The 20,966-nt window shown below is 40.3% G+C and overlaps 1 protein-coding gene across 3 annotated transcripts in view; it reads right to left on the reverse strand.

Annotated features, from left to right (window-relative positions):
- Positions 1 to 20,966, reverse strand: part of Rundc3b (RUN domain containing 3B) — a 158,889-nt gene that overhangs the window by 73,182 nt on the left and 64,741 nt on the right. For all 3 annotated transcript variants that reach the window (XM_036180517.1, XM_036180516.1, XM_036180515.1), the window contains exons 5-6: positions 18,820 to 18,909; positions 14,496 to 14,576 (exon numbers count right to left, since the gene is read on the reverse strand). In XM_036180517.1, the coding sequence (XP_036036410.1) occupies positions 14,496 to 14,576; positions 18,820 to 18,909 (171 nt within the window). The remainder of the gene's footprint in view (positions 1 to 14,495; positions 14,577 to 18,819; positions 18,910 to 20,966) is intronic.

A 20,966-nucleotide genomic window follows, 5' to 3' on the forward strand; every position in this document is an offset into this window, starting at 1 on the left:
TTTGAGGGGAAGAAACTGAGTAAGAACCAGTGAGGGGAAAGCTGGTTAGAGCCAGAGTCTGTGGGGAGTATAGACTCGGATTCCAAGCAGCATATCAATAGACACACAGAAGGATCTCATAAGCGTGGGACAATTACAACCATACCCATGAACCCAGAACCAGCATCCATGACTCAACCCTACAAAGAACAACCCCTAGGTGGGGCTGACATTCCCAACTGTGCTCCTAATACACCACCCAGAGGTGTGACTGGCATCTGTGGCTTGACCTGTGAAGAGACCATTCATTGTTTGCCAGAATCTGAAATTCAGTCTTGAGAAGGGAGGGGTGTGACAGGCATCTGAGAGATGTGAAATTACAATCAGTGGACAGGCTACCCTACATTCAGACTCTACAGTGCCATCTAGCCCTGTCTCCTTTTCAGTTATTCCTCCTTTACATACTAGCTAATGTCGGTTCATGGCAACACTCCACCTCCCTCCTTTCCCCTCCCTGCTCTCCTTGATTAGCTTTCTCAAAGAACAGAGAGAAACCTGTGTCGATGGGGGTCTCTGAGCTGGAACTGTTACTTCCCTCACCTCCCTCTTCTACTCTCACTGGACATCTATCCTGATGCCCCAAATACCGTCTAGCAGTGGAGATGATAGCTCAACACAACTGCAACAGGAGCACTAAAAGGTAACTTCAAAGAATCCACAATGACAGGGGCAGTGTGGCAGGAGGACCCTGGAGCTGGAAGCAGAGAGCACATCTTCAATTACAATCTGAGAGAGTAAACTGGAAATGGGACAAGTCCATGAATTCTCAAAGCCCCAAGTCTTAGGGGTTTATTGCTGTGATGAGACACCATGACTAAGGCAATTCTTATAAAGGAAAGCATTTAATTGGGGCTGGCTTATAGTTTCAGAGGTTTAGTCCATTATCTTCATGGTGGGAAGCATGGTGGCATGCAGGCAGACATGGTGCTGGAGAGGTAGCTCAGAGTTCTACATCTGGATCTGCAGGCATCAGGAAGAGACAGTAAGCCACTAGGCCTGGCTTGAGCATCTCAAAGCTCAAAGCCCAGCCCACAGTGACATACTTACTCCAACAAGGCCACACCTCCAATATGCCACTCCTTATGTGCTGGGGATGTCTTTCTGTATGCTGTGAATGTGTTGCTCTGATTGATAAGTAAAATGCTGATTGGCCAGTAGCCAGGCAGGAAGTAGAGTATAGGCAGGATAAGGAGAGAGGAGAATTCTGGGAAGTGGAAGGTTGAGTCAGGAGATGCTGCCAGCTGCCACCACCATGAGAAGTAAGATATAAAGTACCGGTAAGCCATAAGCCACATGGCAACTTATAGATTAATAGAAATGGGTTAATTTAAGAGATAACAACTAGACAGCAAGAAGCCTGCCATGGCCATGCAGTTTATAAGTAATATAAGTCTCTGTGTGTTTGCTTGGGTCTGAGTGGCTGCAGGACTGGAGAAATCTCCAGCTTCAAATGGCGCCCAATGGCTCAAGTTTCCACCTGAAACCTGGAAATACTTAATAAACAATTCTAAATGCAGCCCAAAACAGGTTCCTCATTCATGTCTCATGTAGGCAGCGCGACGCTGCAACATGTGGATTTGAGCTACTCTATGGCACGTAGCCCAGCCCACAGTGACACACTTCCTCCAACAAGGCCACACCTCCAATAATGCCAGTCCTTATGAGTCTATGGGGGTCATTTTCTTTCAAACCACCATACTCTACTTTAGCAATATACTTCCCCCAGAAAGGCTATCTCATTAAAGTTTCATACCACTCATCCCCCCCCCATAAACCCCAGCACCACCAACCAGTAACCAAGTATCCAAATACATGAGCCTATAGGAGCATATCCCATTTAAACCACCACATTCCACTCCTTGAACCCCATAGGCTCATAGTTGTATCATAATGAAAAATGCATTTAGTTCAACTTTAAAAGTCACTATAGTCTTTCTCCATCTCAACACTGTTTCAAAGTCCAAAGCCTCTTCTAGGACACAAAATAATCTCTTATATGACCGCCTGTTAAATAATTATATGATTCCAGCATACAACAGCACAGAATATATATTGCCATTGTCTCCACGGAAACCTGGGCTTCGCACAGTGGTATCCCAGGATGTCCTTCTGGCAGTGACACCAGCACTAGCACTATTGCTTGGCTCAGTGGCTCTCTGAAACCATACAAAAAGAAATCAGAACCCCTCACTCTTGTATCTTTCACAGCTCCAAAGCCAGCACCATGAAAATGACACTGAAGTTCGGGTGCCAGCTTGGGATGGGCTCTTGCCCCTTGGACCACTTTAGCAGCAGCTTTTATATACTGACACAATTGCTTTCTAGAAACAAGAAACACTTTAGGCTTTCTCTGTTCACAATCTGGAAGCTTAGGTGGGTAGGGTTTTGTCCTGAGATTACCTTTCCCATTGTTCTAGTGCAGAGTAGGAGGACTTGGTTTAATGGGGATTATGTTCTTTTTTAAACTTTTCTAGAATAATTAAATTAATTTTAATCCATTTAGTTTTGAAGAAATTTTGATTTAAAAATTATTCATCAGTATATATCCCATGTAACTTTTGCTCTATACCTGCAGTGTCATATTTTAAAATAACATAGAAATAAGTACATGTCTTGGTGTGATACTTTGTCAGCTGACACATTGAAAGAATCATCGCTCTTTAATCTTATTAGAAAATCATTCAAGATACAAAGAAGTTTAAGGGACCACTTGAAATAAATAAATCAGTAAATGCCAAATTTAATTACTTAAACAGTTAACAAAAGCTCTTGTTTTCTAAATTTAGTTGGTTTTTTTTTTTTTACTTTATTATGTGTTTTAAATTTTATGCATCAGCCATGGGTTCCCCTGTCCTCCCCCCTCCCGCCCCCCCCCCCACCTTCCCCCCAGCCCCTCCCCTCCATTCCCATGTCCTCCAGGATCAAGGCACCCCTGGGGATTCATTTAAACCTGGTGGATTCAGTACAGGCAAGTCCTGTCACTTCCTTCCAGACTGAGCAAAGTGTCCCTATGTAAGCCCAAGGTTTCAAACAGCCAGCTCATTAAAAGTCTCCCAACCAAAAAAAGCCCTGGACCTGATGGTTTCACTGCAGAATTCTACCAGGTCTTCAAAGAAGACTTAATACCAATACTCTTTAAATTGTTCCACACAATAGAAGCAGAAGGCATATTACCAAACTCCTTCTATGAGGCTACAATTACCCTGATTCCTAAACCAAACAAAGATGCAACAAAGAGAACTAAAGACCAATCTCCCTCATGAACATTGATGCAAAAATACTCAATAAAATTCTCGCAAACAGACTCCAAGAACACATCAAAACAATTATCCACCATGATCAAGTAGGCTTCATCCCATGGATGCAAGGGTGGTTCAACATACAAAAGTCCGTCAATGTAATACACCATATAAACAAACTCAAAGAAAAAACCACATGATCATCTCACTAGATGCAGAAAAGGCATTTGACAAAATCCAACACCCCTTCATGATAAAGGTCTTGGAGCAATCAGGAATACAGGGAACATACCTAAACATAATAAAGGCAATCTACAACAAGCCAACAGCCAACATCAAATTAAATGGAGAGAAACTCAAAGCAGTACCACTAAAATCAGGAACAAGGCAAGGCTGTCCCCTCTCCCCATACTTATTCAATATAGTACTTGAAGTTCTAGCCAGAGCTATAAGACAACATAAAGAGATTAAGGGGATACAAATTGGAAAGGAAGATGTCAAGCTCTCCCTATTTGCAGATGACATGTTAGTATACATGAGTGACCCCAAAAATTCAACCAAGGAACTGACACAGCTAATAAAAACCTTCAGCAACATAGCAGGATACAAGATCAACTCAAAAAAATCAGTAGCCCTCCTATATACAATAGACAAACAGGCTGAGAAGGAAATCAGAGATACATCACCCTTTACAATAGCCATAAATGATATAAAATACCTTGGGGTTACTCTAACTAAGCATGTGAAGGACCTATATGACAAGAACATTAAGTCCCTGAAAAAAGAAATTGAAGAAGATGTCAGAAAATGGAAAGATCTCCCATGCTCATGGATAGGCAGGATTAACATAGTAAAAATGGTGATCTTATCAAAAGCAATCTACAGATTCAATGCAATTCCCATCAAATTACCAACACTATTCTTCACAGATCTGGAAAGAATAATACTCAACTTCATATGGAAAAACAAAAAACCCAGGATAGCCAAATAAAACAATAAAACAACCTCTGGAGGCATCACAATCCCTGACCTCAAGCTCTACTATAGAGCTACTATAATAAAAACAGCTTGGTACTGGCATAAAAACTGACATGTGGACTAATGGAATCGAATTGAAGACCCTGACATTAACCCGCACACCTATGAACATATAATTTTTTACAAAGAAGCCAAAAATGTACCAGGGATTACATTCTTAACAATTACAGCCTCTTTTTCAACACATGCCTTTGCTATAACATAAAGCTTCCTGAGCTCCTTTTCACTTTAAGCTGTATATTTGGTATTTCTTTCTGCCCCCTTGCTGTTTTTCACTGTAGAGCTGTGTAAGAATAAGATACTACTGACTCAGTGTTACACACCCTTGGAATGTCCTCTATCAAAAGCTAGTCCACTACTTTTAAATTTAGCCTCAAGCAAGTTTTTAGGACAAGGGGAAAGGCAGACAGATCTTTTGCCAAATATCATACAGATGGCCTCAAGTATAGTTGCTAATTGAGACCTTGTTCCCCTCTGAAATGTCAAAAGCCAGATTTCTGCATTCTGTGTTTCTCTCAGCATCTATTTTATAGGCTCCTACTAGAATAGCCTATTATTTCTGTTTACAGCATCCAATTGCTTTTCTAGTCTGAAGTGCCAAAGTCTTCCATGTTCCTCTAAAAAACAACATGGTCAGATTCTTCTCAGCAATAACCCAACTCTCTAGTACCAATTTCTATATTAGTTATTTTTCTGTGGTGATAAAAATACCATTACAGAAGCAACTTCTAGAAGGAAGAGTTTATTTGGACTTAAGGTTCAAGAGTTAGAGAGTCCATAATGGTGAGGAAGGCATGGGAGCAGGTGGCCAGAGCAGGAAGCTGAGAGATTATATCTTCAAACATAAATGTGAAGCAGAGAACTGGAGGTGGGTAAGGCTATAACCTCTCCAAGCCCCCCCAGCACATCCTCCCATGAGACTCTCCCTCCTAAGTGTTCCACGGCCTCTCCTACTAGTACCACCTACTTGGGACCAATTACTCAGGTGTGTGAGCCCATGTAATGCATTTCTCGTTCTAACCACCACACTTACCAACAATCCCATCCCAGATCACAATTCCCACACAAAAGGACAACAAACACGAAAATTCACAACATTACTCAAAAAGTTATGACTCTCACAATAATGGCTTCTAGTGAGAGTGTATTAAATGAAATCCTGAAGAATTTCAAAGAATGACTGTAAGCATGTTCAAAGAAATCAAAGAAAAATCATAGAACATAACAGGACACAAGCAAGTATTAGCAAAAACATGAAAATCAAAATGATTTCTTACATTCTATGTGACTACAGTGGAATAAAACTATAGAACATATACAGGCTCATGGAGAACATAGGCACTTCCTTTACTCAATCAATATAGTGCTTGAAGAACCAAATAAAAGGGATAGGAAAATGAGAAGTTCAAGATCTTTATTTAACAGAAGATATTCTGTACTTAAGGGACCCTGAAGACTACACCAGAAAACTCTTAATCTAATAAACTATTGTGTTAGCTTTTCCTAGAATGAGATGAAAAAGCATTTATTCACTTCAGACAGGGCACAAATGACATATGTACATGTAGACCAAAGTCCACCTTGATGAAATAATGAGTTTATTTGGCTCATGTACAGAGCATGAATGAAGGGCTAGTTATATTAGAAATCTGCACACAACTTGGACAAACACATTGAGGAAAAATATTAAGAAAACAATGCTATTCACAATTGCCTCAACAAAAGAAAAAGGGAACTGGAAGTCCTCTACAATGAAAACTTCTCTATACTAAAGGAAGTAACTGAAAAAGACACTAGAAGATGGAAAGGCCTCCCATGCTCGTGGACTGAAAGAATTAATATTATCAAAATGACTAAACAAAAGCAACCTACCAATTTAATGCAATCTCAATCAAAATTCCATAGAAGTAGAACAAAAAAATTAAAATTCACATGGAAGCACAAAAGACCCTGGATAGCCAAAGCAATCCTAAGCAAAAGAATAATGCTGATACTACACATGACCTGATTTCAAGTCATGCTACTGAATCACAGTAATAAAACAGGCACAAACACAGACATGTAGTGTGACAGGATGGGAGAGGATCTACATATAAGCCCACACATCTACAGCCATCTTATTTTTGACAAACATACCAAAAATACATATATTTAAAAGACAGTTTCTTCTACAAACAGAGTTGGAAAATATATATGTAGAGTATGACACTGGATCTCCATCTCTTGTCCTGTACAAAAGTCAATTCCAATGAATCAGAGACCATTTGCCCAATTTGGTTCTAAAACTCTTAGAGGAAAGCATGTGAAGATGCAGCAAATACTCTTGAATATGTCACCAGCTGCAGAAGAAATAATGCCAACTGTTGACAAATGGAACCTCATAAAATAAAAATACTCTACATAGCCAAGAAAACAGTTAACTAGGTATTGTGTAGTAGCTTTCTTCTTGAAAACGGGATGTTAAAAGGGAGGAGAAACAGCAGGATAGGCTAAGGAAAATGAAACATTACATCTAGCAAGAAAGCTCATAAAGCATAGGAAGTTAATAACTCCATAGTTTCAGGAAGTCTCTGAAACTGACCAGATTCACCAAGCTCCTCTCTCCCCAAGCATAATATAAACATATGGATTGATGAGAACATTTTCATATGAGACAAGCTGTTTAATAGAGGCTCAGACCAGCCAAGCCATCGGAAAGAACTAGAGATGTGCTGGAAGAAATACAGATCAGCCAAGATGCCTCTGAGAAGCAGGGACAAGCTGATATGCCCAGAAGACTCTCAGACGAGCTGAGCTGCCTAGAAGAAGCTCCAAGACACAAGCCAATTGGAAGAAGGAAAGACCAACCAAATCACCTGGAAGAAACAGATCAGCCGAGCTATTTGAGGAAGCAGACTAGTTGAGTTGCTTGGGAGAGGTTCACAGCAACTGAGTCACAGAAAGGTCACTCTAACCCACTGAGCTGCCTGTAGATTGTGCACTCCAGGTTCCCAGTTGTAGCTGAAGTTTTCCTGTGTCCACCTGGCTCCTGTGGCCTCTCAGACTCAAGTGATCACACAGAAACTTATATTACATAAACTGTATGGCTGTGGCAGGCTTCTTGCTATCTAGTTCTTATATCTTAAATTAACCCATTTCTATAAATCTATACCTTGCCATGTGGCTCATGGCTTACCAGTATCTTGCTTCCCCTGTGTCTGGCTGGTGACTCCTGACTCAGCCTTCCTGTTGCCAGAATTCTCCTCTCTCTTTGTCCCACCTATACTTCCTGTCTGGCTACTGGCCAATCAGCACTTTATTTATTAACCAATCAGAGCAACACATTCACAGCACGCAGCTTTGGTGAGATGTTATCCATTCTGTTATGAGCTTTTGGTGATGGTGTTTGTATTTGTGTCATTTCTGCTCCTATAACTCTTCCCCTATATTCTTGTAAGTAACCCCAATAAAACTAATTGGTTCAACAAGTTGCACTTAGGTAGTGTCCGCACTCTGGTCTTCCACTGGTTCCCTATTTTAAGGTGAGTAGATGTTTGTTTGTGTCTCCCCAGCAACAGTGTCACACTAAGTAAATGAGCAGAGGCAGCTCACAGAATGGGATCAAAATGATTGCTATCTATACATGTCATGAGATTAATAGCCACAAAACGAAAGAATTCAGAATCTAAGTGAGAAATCAAACACCACAATTAAAATCATCTAATAAAATGAAATTACAGTTCTCAAAAGATGAGATACAAATGGCCCATGAACATGAAAAAATGTCAGCATCCTTAAGACATCAGTAAAATGAAATAAAAACTTCACTGGGATTCCATCTTATCCTAGTCAGAATGATACTAAGAAAAGAAATAACAACTGGCATGACAAGATATGCCCAGGGCTGCAATAGTGGTGTGAATATTACAGGGGTAAAAAATTGCTTTCTGATCCAGAGACCCAGAGAAACTAAGTAACAAGGAAGTCTCAAGGGGGGATGCATGGATCTCTCTGGGAAGGGGAAATAGAATAGATTTTGCGGATAGACTGGGAGCAGATGGGGATGGAGGAAGAGAGTACTAGGAGAGATGAGTGGCAATGGGGATACTTGGGGCCTTTGCAGGAAACCTAGCACAATGGCCACTCTCTGAAATCTATGAGACTAACTCTAGCCAAATCTCCTAGTAATGGGCAATACAGAGCCTGAACTGGCCATCTTCTATAACCAGGCAAGGCTCCAAGCAGTAGGACTGGGATATCAATCCAGTCATAAAACCTTTGACCTACAATCTGTCTTGCCTGCAAGATGTGCTGGGATAATGGTGGGGCAGAAATTGTGGGAGAGGCCAACCATGACTGGTCCAACCGGAGGCTCATGCCATCAGAGGCAGCACACACCTGACACTGCCTGGATGGCCCAGAGACCCAGGATAGAACCAAACACTACTGGCAAAAAAATAAGTCAATGAAATGATTCTGCTATACTTATAGATTGGTAGATTGGTGCCTAACCCAATTGTCATCAGAGCAACTGATGGGAGCAAATGCAGAGACCCACAGCCAAGCACTAGGTGGAGCTAGGGGAGCCCTGCAGAAGAGAAGGAGGGAGGACTGTAGGAGCCAGAGGGATCAAGGACATCACAAAAACATGGCCCACAGAATCAACTAAGCAGGGCTCATCGGGGTCACAGAGTCTGAAGCAGCAATTACAGACCCTGTGTATATGTTATGGATGTGCAGCTTGCTGTTCTTATGAGACTCCTAACAGTGGTAGTGAGGGAGTCTCGGACTCTTTTGCCTGCGTTTGGAACCCTTTTCCTCATCCAGCCTTGATAGGAGGGTTTGTGCTTAGTCTGACTGTACCTTGTTAAGCCATGTTTGGTTGATATCCTTCAGAGGGCTACTCTCTTTTAGAAGGGAAATGCAGGAGTGGATCTTGGGGAAAGGGCATCTGGGGGAGCTGGGAGGGGTGGAAGGAGGGGAATGTATGAGAGTCAGTCAGGATGTATGTATGAGAGAAGAATAAAAAAAAATTGCTTTCTGATTGGATTAAAGCCCATGCCAGTTGGAAATGAATGCCTAGGACTGTAAATCTGGCCAATAATCCATGATTGGGGAATCTCACAGACTCCAGGGATAAACCTACTACTGTTAATGTGCTAAATGGATAGAGTATCAAACTTCCTTTCTAAGTTTGTATCTCTATACCCACAGGTTAGTACAGCTCTCAGATTTAAACAGATAAGTTTCCTGGGGCAAATCTCAACTGTTCAAAGTGCAGAGAATAAGTGTCTGTGGAGTACTCAGTCATAAATGGGGCACATTTGTACCACATCTGTATCACATCCTTCCACTCAAGGGTCAGGGACCCAAGGAAGAGAGTAGAGAGATTGTAAGAGACAAGAGACCAGGGAGGACCCAAGCACAAATGGGACACATCTGTATCACATCCTTCCACTCAAGCATCAGGGACCCAAGGAAGAGAGCAGAGAGATTGTAAGAGACAAGAGACCAGGGAGGACCCAAGCACAGCAATGTCCTCTGGACAGGAGAGGACAAGTGCACTCATGAACTCCCAGCAACCGAAGCTCCCTGCACAGTCTCAGCCAGTAAACATCCCAGCATAGAGAGGGGAGGGGCTTGTGAGCCTTCATGCATAGTTGACAGTTCTTGGGCAAAGGTGGGCCAATTTTTTAGGGTGTGGTCTCTGGTAAGAGGCTCATACTCCAGGGGATGGCTCCACAGCTGTGAGTATATGGACAGCACAAATTGGACTTGGCAGATTATCAGAGTACTAAAGAGGACTCGAAGTCTAAAAGGAGAGGCAGGGGGTGAATGTAGATGTTAAGCGGGAGGGTGGGAGTGAATATGATCACAATACATTGTATTCATGTATGGAGTTCTGAAATAATAAAAATTGTATCTTAAAAATAAAAATACAAAAAATAAAAATAGAGACCATATGTCTTAGTCTCAGTTTCTATTGCTGTGATGAAACCCATGACCAAAAGCAAGTTGTGGGGGAAAGGGTTTATTCAGCTTATACTTCTGCAGCACTGTTTATCTTTGTATGAAGTTAAGACAAGAACTCAAACAGGGCAGGAACCTGGAGGCAGGAGCTGATGCAGAGGTCATGGCTTGCTCCGCATCATAGAACCTAGGACCACCAGCCCAGGGATGGCACCACCCCCAATGGACTGGGTCCTCCCCCATTAATCACTAAGAAAATGCCTTATAGCTGGATATTACAGAGGCATTCTCTCAAATGAAGCTCTTTCCTTTCTGATGACTCTAACTTGTATCAATTCGACATAAAAGCAGCCAGTACAGCATACAATGAATAAAAAAGAAAAGAAAACAGGTAACAACATGAGCTGGCAAGGATGTGAACAAAAGGGGAAGCCTTATATGCTTTTGGTAGAAATGTAGAACAGTTCAGATGGGTAAAAGTCAGTACAGGGGTTAGGGAATTAGTTCAGTGGTAGAGCGCTTGCCTAGCAAGCTCAAGGCCCTGGGTTCGATCCTTAGCTATGGAAAAAAAAAAAAAAAAGGCAGTACAAAGGTTCTCAAGAAACTAATGCTTGGTTTACCAGGTGAACCAGATTTACCACTCCTGGGCTTTTACATGGACTCCAAGTCAGCGTATCACAGAGATATATTTGCACGTCAATGTTTATTAAGTATTTCTCTTAATAGCTAAGTTCTGGAACCAACCTACATGTCCTCCAACAGTGGAATAGATAATGAACACATGGTACATATACTCAACTGAATGTTTTTCAGCCATAAAGAAGAACAAAATCATATTTTCAGGAAAATTGATAAAACACATATACATGCACCTCTCTGACATAAAAGAAGTGAAACCATCCAGGGAAACAGAGGGCTGAGGGGAAGGGGAAGAGTGGGAAAAGGGGGGAGGCGGGATGGGAGATAGTTATCAACATATTCTATATAGTTATATGGAACTTTAAAATAAGTTAAGAACTTTATGAATTAAAAAAATTGTCTACTGTGTCAATGAGGCAATTCCAATGTCAATCTGTGGATTCTTGATAACAATTAGCATTGCTAAACATTTTTAAAGGGAAACTTCTATGGTAAGAATTGCTAACTGGCTCCTGACTGGATTTTCCTCCTCATTTTATTATCCCTTATACAAGATGATAAGAATTCTTTAGTAGTATATGAATGGGCTACATATACATGTTAGGATTAGTGTATAAAAAGAAGACACCACATAAAAATTTCAGACATGCAATAACTCAATAATTCAGAATATCATATTTATAATATGAAAATCATTCTGAATGGACTGGTTGAGAAGGTCCCCTCCTTTATCTTTCAAAATCACTGTAATAATTACTATAGACTTTTCTATATGAGAGAATAAAATCAGTATTTACGCTTATCTTTGTTTTCATTAAGCTATTTCCTAAAGCAGTAAAAATAGCCTTTCCCACTCAGATCTTGACAACCTAACTTCTAATTCAGAAGGCATCTTATTCTTCAAGTCCAGCTTTGGATTCTGTCCATTCAGGGTGAAGGTGATCACAGCTAGCTGACTATTTGTTGTGTAGCCATTTCCTTTGAATAGAAACATCTCCAGGGAGGAGGCAGGTGGGGCTCTTAAGTCTCAGCAAGCTGGTGCAGTTACCAGGCTCCAGACGCTCAGAAGTTCCTCAATTCATAAAGTCCCTCTCCTGGGCTACAAAGACAGTGAACACCAGTGTGGGAAGGAGACTCTTTCCTTGGAGCTCAAGGAGTGCATCTTTTCTGAGCTGTTACCATAGCAATGTGGCTTTTCCTGTGACCCCTGCCTTTTATTCTTCCTTTTCCTGTAATTAACACCTCATGCTTGCTCATGTAGCTAACCCTGAAGAACTCAGAGGCTCACCAAGCTACTCTTATGACTGCTCTGGTTGTGATCACATGTCCCCAGAAAAAGTCACAAATTTTTTTACTTGAAATCTCTTACTAGATGGTGGTTTTCTGGGAGCCTGGGGATGTACTTTCATTCAGAAACCTCTAATGTTTTACACACACACACTCACACCCCCCCACACACTCACACACACCCACACACACACTCACACCCACCCACACACTCACACACACACACACCCCTGGCATTTGAGAAAATGTCTATTTAAGCTGGGCATAGTAGCTTTTTTTTTTTTTTTTTTTCTGGAGCTAAGGACCGAACCCAGGTCCTTGTGCTAAAGCGCTCTACCACTGAGCTAGTTGGGGATTTAGCTCAGTGGTAGAGCGCTTGTGTAGCAAGCACAAAGCCCTGGGTTCGATCCTCATCTCAAGAAAAAAAAAAAAAAGAGTAATATGGAACAGCTAGATATTTTTTAAGAAACACACAGTGTGTTATTATTCCTAGCTACTTCTGGAGTCACATGACTATATATGTGCTGTCAACAGTCAGGCAAAATGCTTAGTCACTCCAGGGCCTTATGTCTTATATAATCAGTGCGCAGCGCATGTTTGGCGTAGCTACATAAGCTCATATACGTCTGCACGCATGCATGAGGTGACCTATAAAAGCAGGCTCTACACACTCCCACTCTCTCCCCTTCATGCCAGGGGTAGCGTGTGCATCTCTCTCCCGTCCCCCCACCTTTCTTTTTGGTAGGCCTACCCACCTCCACCCTTCCCCTTCCCTAATAAAAACTCTTATAGTGGGCTCTATTGTACCTCATGTTTTCTTGCGCCTGGTAAATAACATCGCGAAATAGATAACATTGGTGCTGTGACTTTGAGCTATCTGAACAGCATCTTGCCAGGTCCAAGCAGTGCTGGGCAGTTCCAAAGAGCCTGGATAGCAAAGTAAAACAGCCAGCTACCCCAGGATGTGGCCAGCACCCTAGTTTTCTCAGGTCCCCCAAAGATGATCAATGGCCCCCAGGCCAGCAGGAAGCAGTCTCAAGAACACAGCACCCTCATCCCTGCCTCACCTGCTACCCCTTCCTAACTCCTCACCTTTTTATAGTAAACAAAAGGGAGGATGTTAGCATTCAGGCATCTGTACTGGCCTGCCCTTAGGGTCCTGACAGGATACACCTCAGCTGCAGCCACTGGAGCACCCCTGTGCATTCGCTATGTTTCCTTATGAAAGGCGGTCCTTATACATCTCCAGTCTCCCTGCCCCTTTCTCTTTCCCTTCCTTGTCCCCAGGGATCCGTCCCTGCCTCCTCCTCTGCCTCTTCTTTCTCCCCTTCCCCTCAAAAAACCTCCAATGTGGGCCCTGTTGTATGATGTGATTCCTTCCTGCTGTTTTTTCAAATACAACAGTAAGGGTCAATAAACTTGTCACTGTATTTACCTAAAATAACTGAAATTGTACAACAGAAAGATAGTAAAATTTATTTCTACAAAATGGAACACAATCTAATGAATTATAGTTCTTAAGTTTCAATGGGTTATTTTCAGAGCATGCATATTTATTCTTTTAAAATTACTATAGCAATATAAATAGATGCGTTTATATAAACTACATACTGAGATTAATATAAGATTGTATTTTCATAAATATTGAAAGTGTGCCGGGCGGTGGTGGCGCATGCCTGTAATCCCAGCACTCGGGAGGCAGAGGCGGGTGGATCTCTGTGAGTTCGAGGCCAGCCTGGTCTACAAAGCGAGTTCTAGGAAAGGTAGCAAAGCTACACAGAGAAACCCTGTCTCGAAAAAAAAATTTTTTTGAAAGTGCAATTGGAGGTAGCACTCACTAATAAACAATCTCTCAATGTCTTTCCACCCCCGTGTGTGTGTGTGTGTGTGTGTGTGTGTGTGTGTGTGTGTGTGTGTGTGTGTCAGTGGCCAGAGGTCAACTTTGGGTGTCTTTCTGTATGACTGTTGACCTTATTTTTCAGCCTAGGTCTCTACTGATTCTGCAGCTCACTAGTCCAGCTGGACTGCCTGGCCACAAGTTCTGGAGACCACCTGTCTCGTTGACTTCCAGAGCTAGCCTTACACACCCATTCCACCATGGCTATCTTTTACATGAGTTTTGGTGATGCCAACCTTGGACTTCATGCTTGCAAAGTAAGCACTTCACCCACCAGACATCTCCTTAGTTCTAAATAATAATCTGTGGTAAGAAACGAATGTTACAAAGTTTAAATCAGATAAAAATTGCTGACAGCATTAAGTTACAATTAAGATTTCAACAACATATTTCAAAATAGCAAGTACCTTTGCTCAAACTTCAAATATGGTGTATAGTCTATTACAGCAGGAAAGGTGCCATCCAATCCTTCTCCCTTTAGGCAGAAGCTAAGAAAGCAGACAATGAATATTCATATTAGTACATAAATATTAAAGTTCCAACTGCACAGGAATGTTTTTATTCATAATTCAATTGTTACTGGCTACAATAAACACCTTAAATATTTAATTCTTAATACCAATGATAAGTATTATATGACAAGTTAATATATTATTACATAATGTTTCATAAAGAAACAATAAAATTTATTGAGAAATCAATGTCTGAATTACTGTTCTATTGCCAAGAAGAGACTCTATGACCATAGAAACTCTTACAAAAGAAAGCATTTAATTGGTGTTTTTGATTACAGTTTCAGAGGCTTAGTCCATTATCATCATGGTAGGAACATGGCAGCGGGTAGGTATGCTGCTGAAGTAGCTTGAGAGCTACTTCCTGATCCACACAAGAAAGAGACTGGGGTGGGCATGGGTTTTTGAAACCTTGTAATCCTTTCAAACAGATCCACTCCCTGGTGACTAAGCATTCAAATATATGAGCCATGGAGACCCTTATTCTTCAAACCATCACACAATCTAAACTTTATTTTTCTATTTGGCAATATGTTGATTTTTATTGGACATTCAAAATACCACCAGAGAATGTTCAAAAGATTTCTTTTCCATGTTTAAATACAAATTCTCAGGTGGACACTCTATGTTCCCTAGAAAGGTCTCATTGATTAGCAAACAATAATCTTCTAAACTATGTGAATAAGTGAAAAAGCTTAGATCTTAGACCTACAAGAGGTGCTGAAAATCCTCTAATTATCCTCTTCTGAGACCATAAGGCCATGGAAATGATTAAGCAATATGTCCAAGGGCATGCTGTGATGCTCACAATGCCAATCTTGACCAATCCAATAATCTCTACTTTTGTATAACACATAAAAAAAGATAAAAAGGTGTCTGATTGATAATTACTATTGTTGAAAACACATCTTCTAAGGTTGAGTGCAGTGATACATACCAGTTATCCAATTTTAAAACAAAACTTTGCTCAAAACAACAACAAAAAAATCATATCCTCCAAAAATACAAATGTAGGAACACTTATAAAAAAGCAGATTGATATTTCAGAGGAAAAAATTACCTATGAACTCTCACCTTGTGATTTTGTTTAAAAGTTTGACTGCTAAAATATTCCTTCTAGCATACTTATACAAAGAGTTTGCATTTACTTTTCCAGGCTCAAATGAGGACCAAATTAAAGTGGCATCACTTCACACAGGTGTTCCTCATTTTCACAAACATTACTAACATATGGTTTAGATATTTGCTTTCACTCAATCAAACAGTGTCAGTAATAACCAGTGAGATGCCTCAGTAGTTGCTGCAAAAGCATGGTGACTGTGGTTCAATCCTTGGAACCCACATAAAGATGGAAGGCAAGAAGCAACTCCATAAAGTTGTTCCCCACCCTCTGTGTATGCACACATGTACATGTGTACACACACACACACACACACACACACACACACACACACACACTGTGGCTTGGATGTAAATATCCCCAAAGGCTGTTTTGAACACGTGTCTGAGATGGTTATAGGATCTTTGGGAGGTGGAGTCTTGATGAAGAATTACATCAGGGAGGGAGGGCTTGAGGCTTTGTTGCTTGGCCCCACTTGCTGATCTCACTCTGCCTGCTGAGCAGGGACACAGTGTGATCTCCAGGTTCCTGCTTCGGTCGCCATGACGTCCCTACTGGCTGTCATGTCCTCTCTGTCACGATGGATTTTATTTCTCTGAAACTACAGACTCCTTCTCCCTTAAACTGTTCAAGTCAGGGAACTGTATCATAGCAACAGAGAAGAAACTAGCAGATAAATGGTATCAGAAATGGGTAGTTACTGTGATAAACCAGACATGTAGTTTTGGGCCTTTATTACATAGAAGGAATGTGGAAGATTTTGGATATTCAGGTTGGAAAATCCATTGAATGTTGTAAGCAGAGCTTACTAGGCCATTTTGATGGAGCCTTAGAAGGCAGTGGCAATATAACCTGGTAAGAGCAATCCAGAGAACCCTGGGCAGTAGAAGCCCAGCTAATGAGGTTTCAGTGAGGAACAATTCTGAGAACTTAGGTGAGATCAAATTTAAAAGTAATGTACTACTTTCCTTGGCAGTAGAACTCTGAAGACAGACTAGCAGTTAGTGGAGTGGCATGATTACCACTGATTGAGCTTATTCAGCTCTACAAGGAAAAAGAACACATGAGTTAGAAAGGGGGAATGTACAGTCTGGAGAGGAAAGGGGCATTAGAAAGCTAAGGTTATAGTCAAGGCTCATGCTAAGGAAAGACTTTAACTGCTAAAGAGATTCTTGCTGTGAAGCAGAAGCCTTCTACTCTGCACTGGAGCAACAGGAAAGACACCCTGTAGGCAAGATCCCACATATCAAGGCTCCAAGTTTCGAAAGGAGAGAGCCTGGCAGGTTTCTTGTTCTTAGAAAGATACTGGACAGGGAACACTTTTACCAGTTTCAGCATACAGAAACTGCTACAACTGGAAGCAGAACTTGGCAGTGAGTCTAGTTTGGTGGCACAAAAGATGGAAGTCTGAGGGATCAGGGAGTCTTCTCCCAAGAATTCAGACAACTGCTGCTGGCAGGCAATGGTGACAGTGTGACAGGTTGGAGCACCTGCATGGCCCTCAGAGGCCACTGCATGAGGCTGTGAAGGTAAGAGCAAGGTTCTAGTGCAGATTCCAAGATGCTGGAGATGCCAGCGCCATGAAATACGTTCTGAGGAGGGTTGCTCACCAGGAGTGCAAACAGCCAAAGAGAGTGGCATACATTATAGGCTGTATGGTGTATGGAGGGATGGATCCACCTATTCCCTTTGAAACTAAAGCCACAGACACAGAACTACATGATTTTAGTGTTTACTCTGCTGAAATCTTTCTATGGTCTTCCCTTTTAGAATGGAAATGTATCATTATATATTGGAAGTATGTAATTTATTTTTTTTATTTAATAGTGGTTTACAGTCAAAAGATTGTCTTAAGACTCAAAAGGTACTTCAATCTTGAGACTTCTGAATGGTGCTGGGACTCTTAAAGACTATGAGAACTTTAAAAGTTAGACTATATGGATTTTGCACCATGACATGGCCATGAGTGTATATTGGCAAGGGTAGAATGTTGTGGCCTGGATATGAAATAAAATTCCAAACACATAAAACATGGACTTACAGGACTATGATGACGGGACACCCTATATGAAGAGTTAACAACATCCGAGGATCAAAAGACAATCTTCAGGCTGGCAAGACAGTTCAGTGAGTAAAGGTGCCACCATCAATCCTGTAGACCTGAATTGAATCCTCAGGGCTCCCATGGTAGGAGAGACCAGTATCCTGCAAGTTTGTCCTCTGATCTCCACATTTACATGTACCCACACACATACACATGCATACCAAATAAATAAATGCAATAAAAAAATTTAGGAGACAACCTTCAGACTTTGTGATGTTCATCCTAAAAATTAAGTTAATACTAGCTTACTAACTTGCATATAGGGAAAATCCAGACCTATGAGGTAGCAAATATTTTGAAGAGAAAGTAAGTTACTAGAAAAAAATTAAATTTTCAAATGATTCTACTTATAAAAAATTCTTCCTTCATTCTTATCTTTGAGTTTTCTTACAACTTTTAACTTTTAATATAACATATAATTTGAGATAAACTGAATGCAAAATGATGCTTTCAGAATCTTGAAAGTAATCTAACCACAGCCACTTTTAGCATTTGTTATCAGTATGAAACTGCTTCATCTTATTGAGAAGAAAAGGAAAAATGAACAATATTTTATATTTTAAATTAATATTAATAACACAAGAGGTATAAGGTATTCAAGACATTCTCTCAGAATTTTCTCTATCTAGACACGGGAAAAGGAGAATCTTGCTTACTTTAAATTCACTTTGAATCTATTTCTTGACATTTTTTAGCAGTAGCTGAAAATACCAAGAGTAAGACCCAGAAATTCCCTTCCTTGTCAGTGGAGTCCTGCTGCAGGACAGAGTCTACACTCTGTTTCCACTCAACCTGAGAGAATAGGCCTGTGAAGTTAGAAACCACCTCATTTTCTTTCTTCTAGACCACTTGAAAACTAGTTGATCTGAAAACAACATAAATCAAATATTGAAGTCCAACTGTGCTTTACTTACAAACTGAAAGAAAAGTCATGAGTAGGAACTGTTAGGTCTAATCATTTAAAAACTGAATTCACTTGGCTGAATCCTGAGTACCTGAAGTCGATAGCATTGAGTCCAAGCAGCATGCCAGCAAGCATATTTGCTTCTTCCCCTAAGACAATGGCTCCATCTTCATAAAACCTCCTGAAAATGCAGAGTACATAAGGATTGAAAACAAACTAAGGTTTGATCAACAGAAATCACAGTAAAAAACAACACAGCAAGAGTTCAGTTTTGTTGTATTCATATTTGAAAAATTGACCACTGCAGTTTCAAAGATATTTAGACCACCAAATAAAAATCATCAAGAACATCCAAACTCATTACCCTAAATAAAATCATAATCCCTAAATATTTCTTCACTCTCTCTGAACAAGAATCTCTAAAGTAATAATCTCAATGGGCCTTGGGTGCCCAGAAATTTTCTTAATATGGAATAATATAAATGTCAAATGAGAGGTGGTAAATCAAGGCTCAATGCTCAGGATCAATTTTCAAAATTGTGTAGACATTAGTTCTTCATGTACAGGAAGAATTTTTGTCTTCCTGTAATTCTAAGAGTTACTGATCAAGTTTATAACTTAGAAAGAATAGTGTTTGGTAATCTTGCTAATACTACTGTGATACCATAGCAGATGGTTACCAAGATGCCTGTGTATGAAGAAGACACTACCCATTCTCTTAAAAAAAAAAAAAAAGTGAGCGTGAATCTGCCTCTGCTGATGCCTATAAACCATTCTCTCTGATTAATCCTCATTTAAAGTTTCTTTTGGAAATATTAAGAAATTTACCAGCTATTAAAAGTCAAAACAATTTGCTGAATTTCATATTCATGAGCTGCTCAAGCAGGCAACTCAATACTCTAAATTATTTCTACTAAATCACACTTCTTTTAAAACAAAAATATTTGAAGAAACTTTAACCATGTTATAGATCACAAGGAAGCTTTGATTAATAAACTATGAAGTGGAAAATGAGACCTTACCACTCTCTGACAGGTGTCCACCTACACACACAGAGGGACTAGGCTGGGACAAATGTCATCTAGGTCCTTGCACCTTCTGAGAATTGCTCTTACTGACTTACATGAAAGGAGGAAAAGAAAAACTTCTAACAAAGATTAGTGAAATTGGTGATATTTCTATAAATTCCATGAAAATGTTCCACAAAAGAGACATTTAGATAAAACATGTATCTAATTTTGGTTCCACTCCAGTCTTGTTTCTTATCACAGTATGTTAAAGACTTGTAGAACTATACTTCTAATGTTCCTTCTTTTTCAATTAAAAGAAAAAATCCTAAAACCTAAAAAGCAATTCATAAAAGACTGACTGTTGCAGCAAACTGTAGCTATGCAATAAATTGTGTCTATCATGTTGGTAGGTACTAGCCACAAATAAAGAAAAGTTCTCTAACAGTTTGTGTGAAGATACCAAAAGAACAGTGTACATGACTTGCAAATGATAGGGTCAAAAAAAGAATCCCCAAATGCTTTTTATGGTTTAAGGACCATAAAATAAAAATCTACTCCAAAAGTAGCTGGTTACTCCTATACCATCATGCTACCACTGTACCAGTATATCTCACAGGACGGTCTCAGGGTTGGTTATAGGCCACAGGGTTTGAAACTGGGTGAAACTGGTGATTTTTCTCCTTCCCGCACAATGAGCACTTATCAGTAGCAGCTACTAGTTTGGCACCAGCTCGATATCTCCACATTCAATGACATAAGTGAGTTGCATCTTCAGCAATAGGTCTTACCCTCAGGTTATGAAGAGTAACCAATAGCCTTGGTGATAGCCTGTGATACTTAGTTGGGTGATCTATGGGATCCCTTTGACCAATGATTCAACAAGATGTAATTACTGGCACTGGAGGTTTTACTTGGTGATATAAGATGTCTACTTAAGGTATTGTTTCCCCCATTATATGGTGACTCCACTTAAAATTATTTTCTTATGTGTATATATTTTAGGAAGCTTCTACAGTAGTTGGTTTCCATACTTTTTAAAAGGCCTTTAGTGTTATTTTTGTTCCTCCCCAGATTTCCCTCTTTACTTTTCTCTTCCACTGCCATCCCGATTTAATCTTTCTATCCTAGTTTCCTTGATGAGATGGAACCCATACATGACACTCCTAAGTGGCCAGAAACCTGGGATTAGATAGGTCATAGGAACAGGGGATAAACCTAATAATTTTAT

The sequence above is a fragment of the Onychomys torridus genome, chromosome 3 (assembly GCF_903995425.1).
Source record: "Onychomys torridus chromosome 3, mOncTor1.1, whole genome shotgun sequence".
Lineage (NCBI taxonomy): Eukaryota > Metazoa > Chordata > Mammalia > Rodentia > Cricetidae > Onychomys > Onychomys torridus.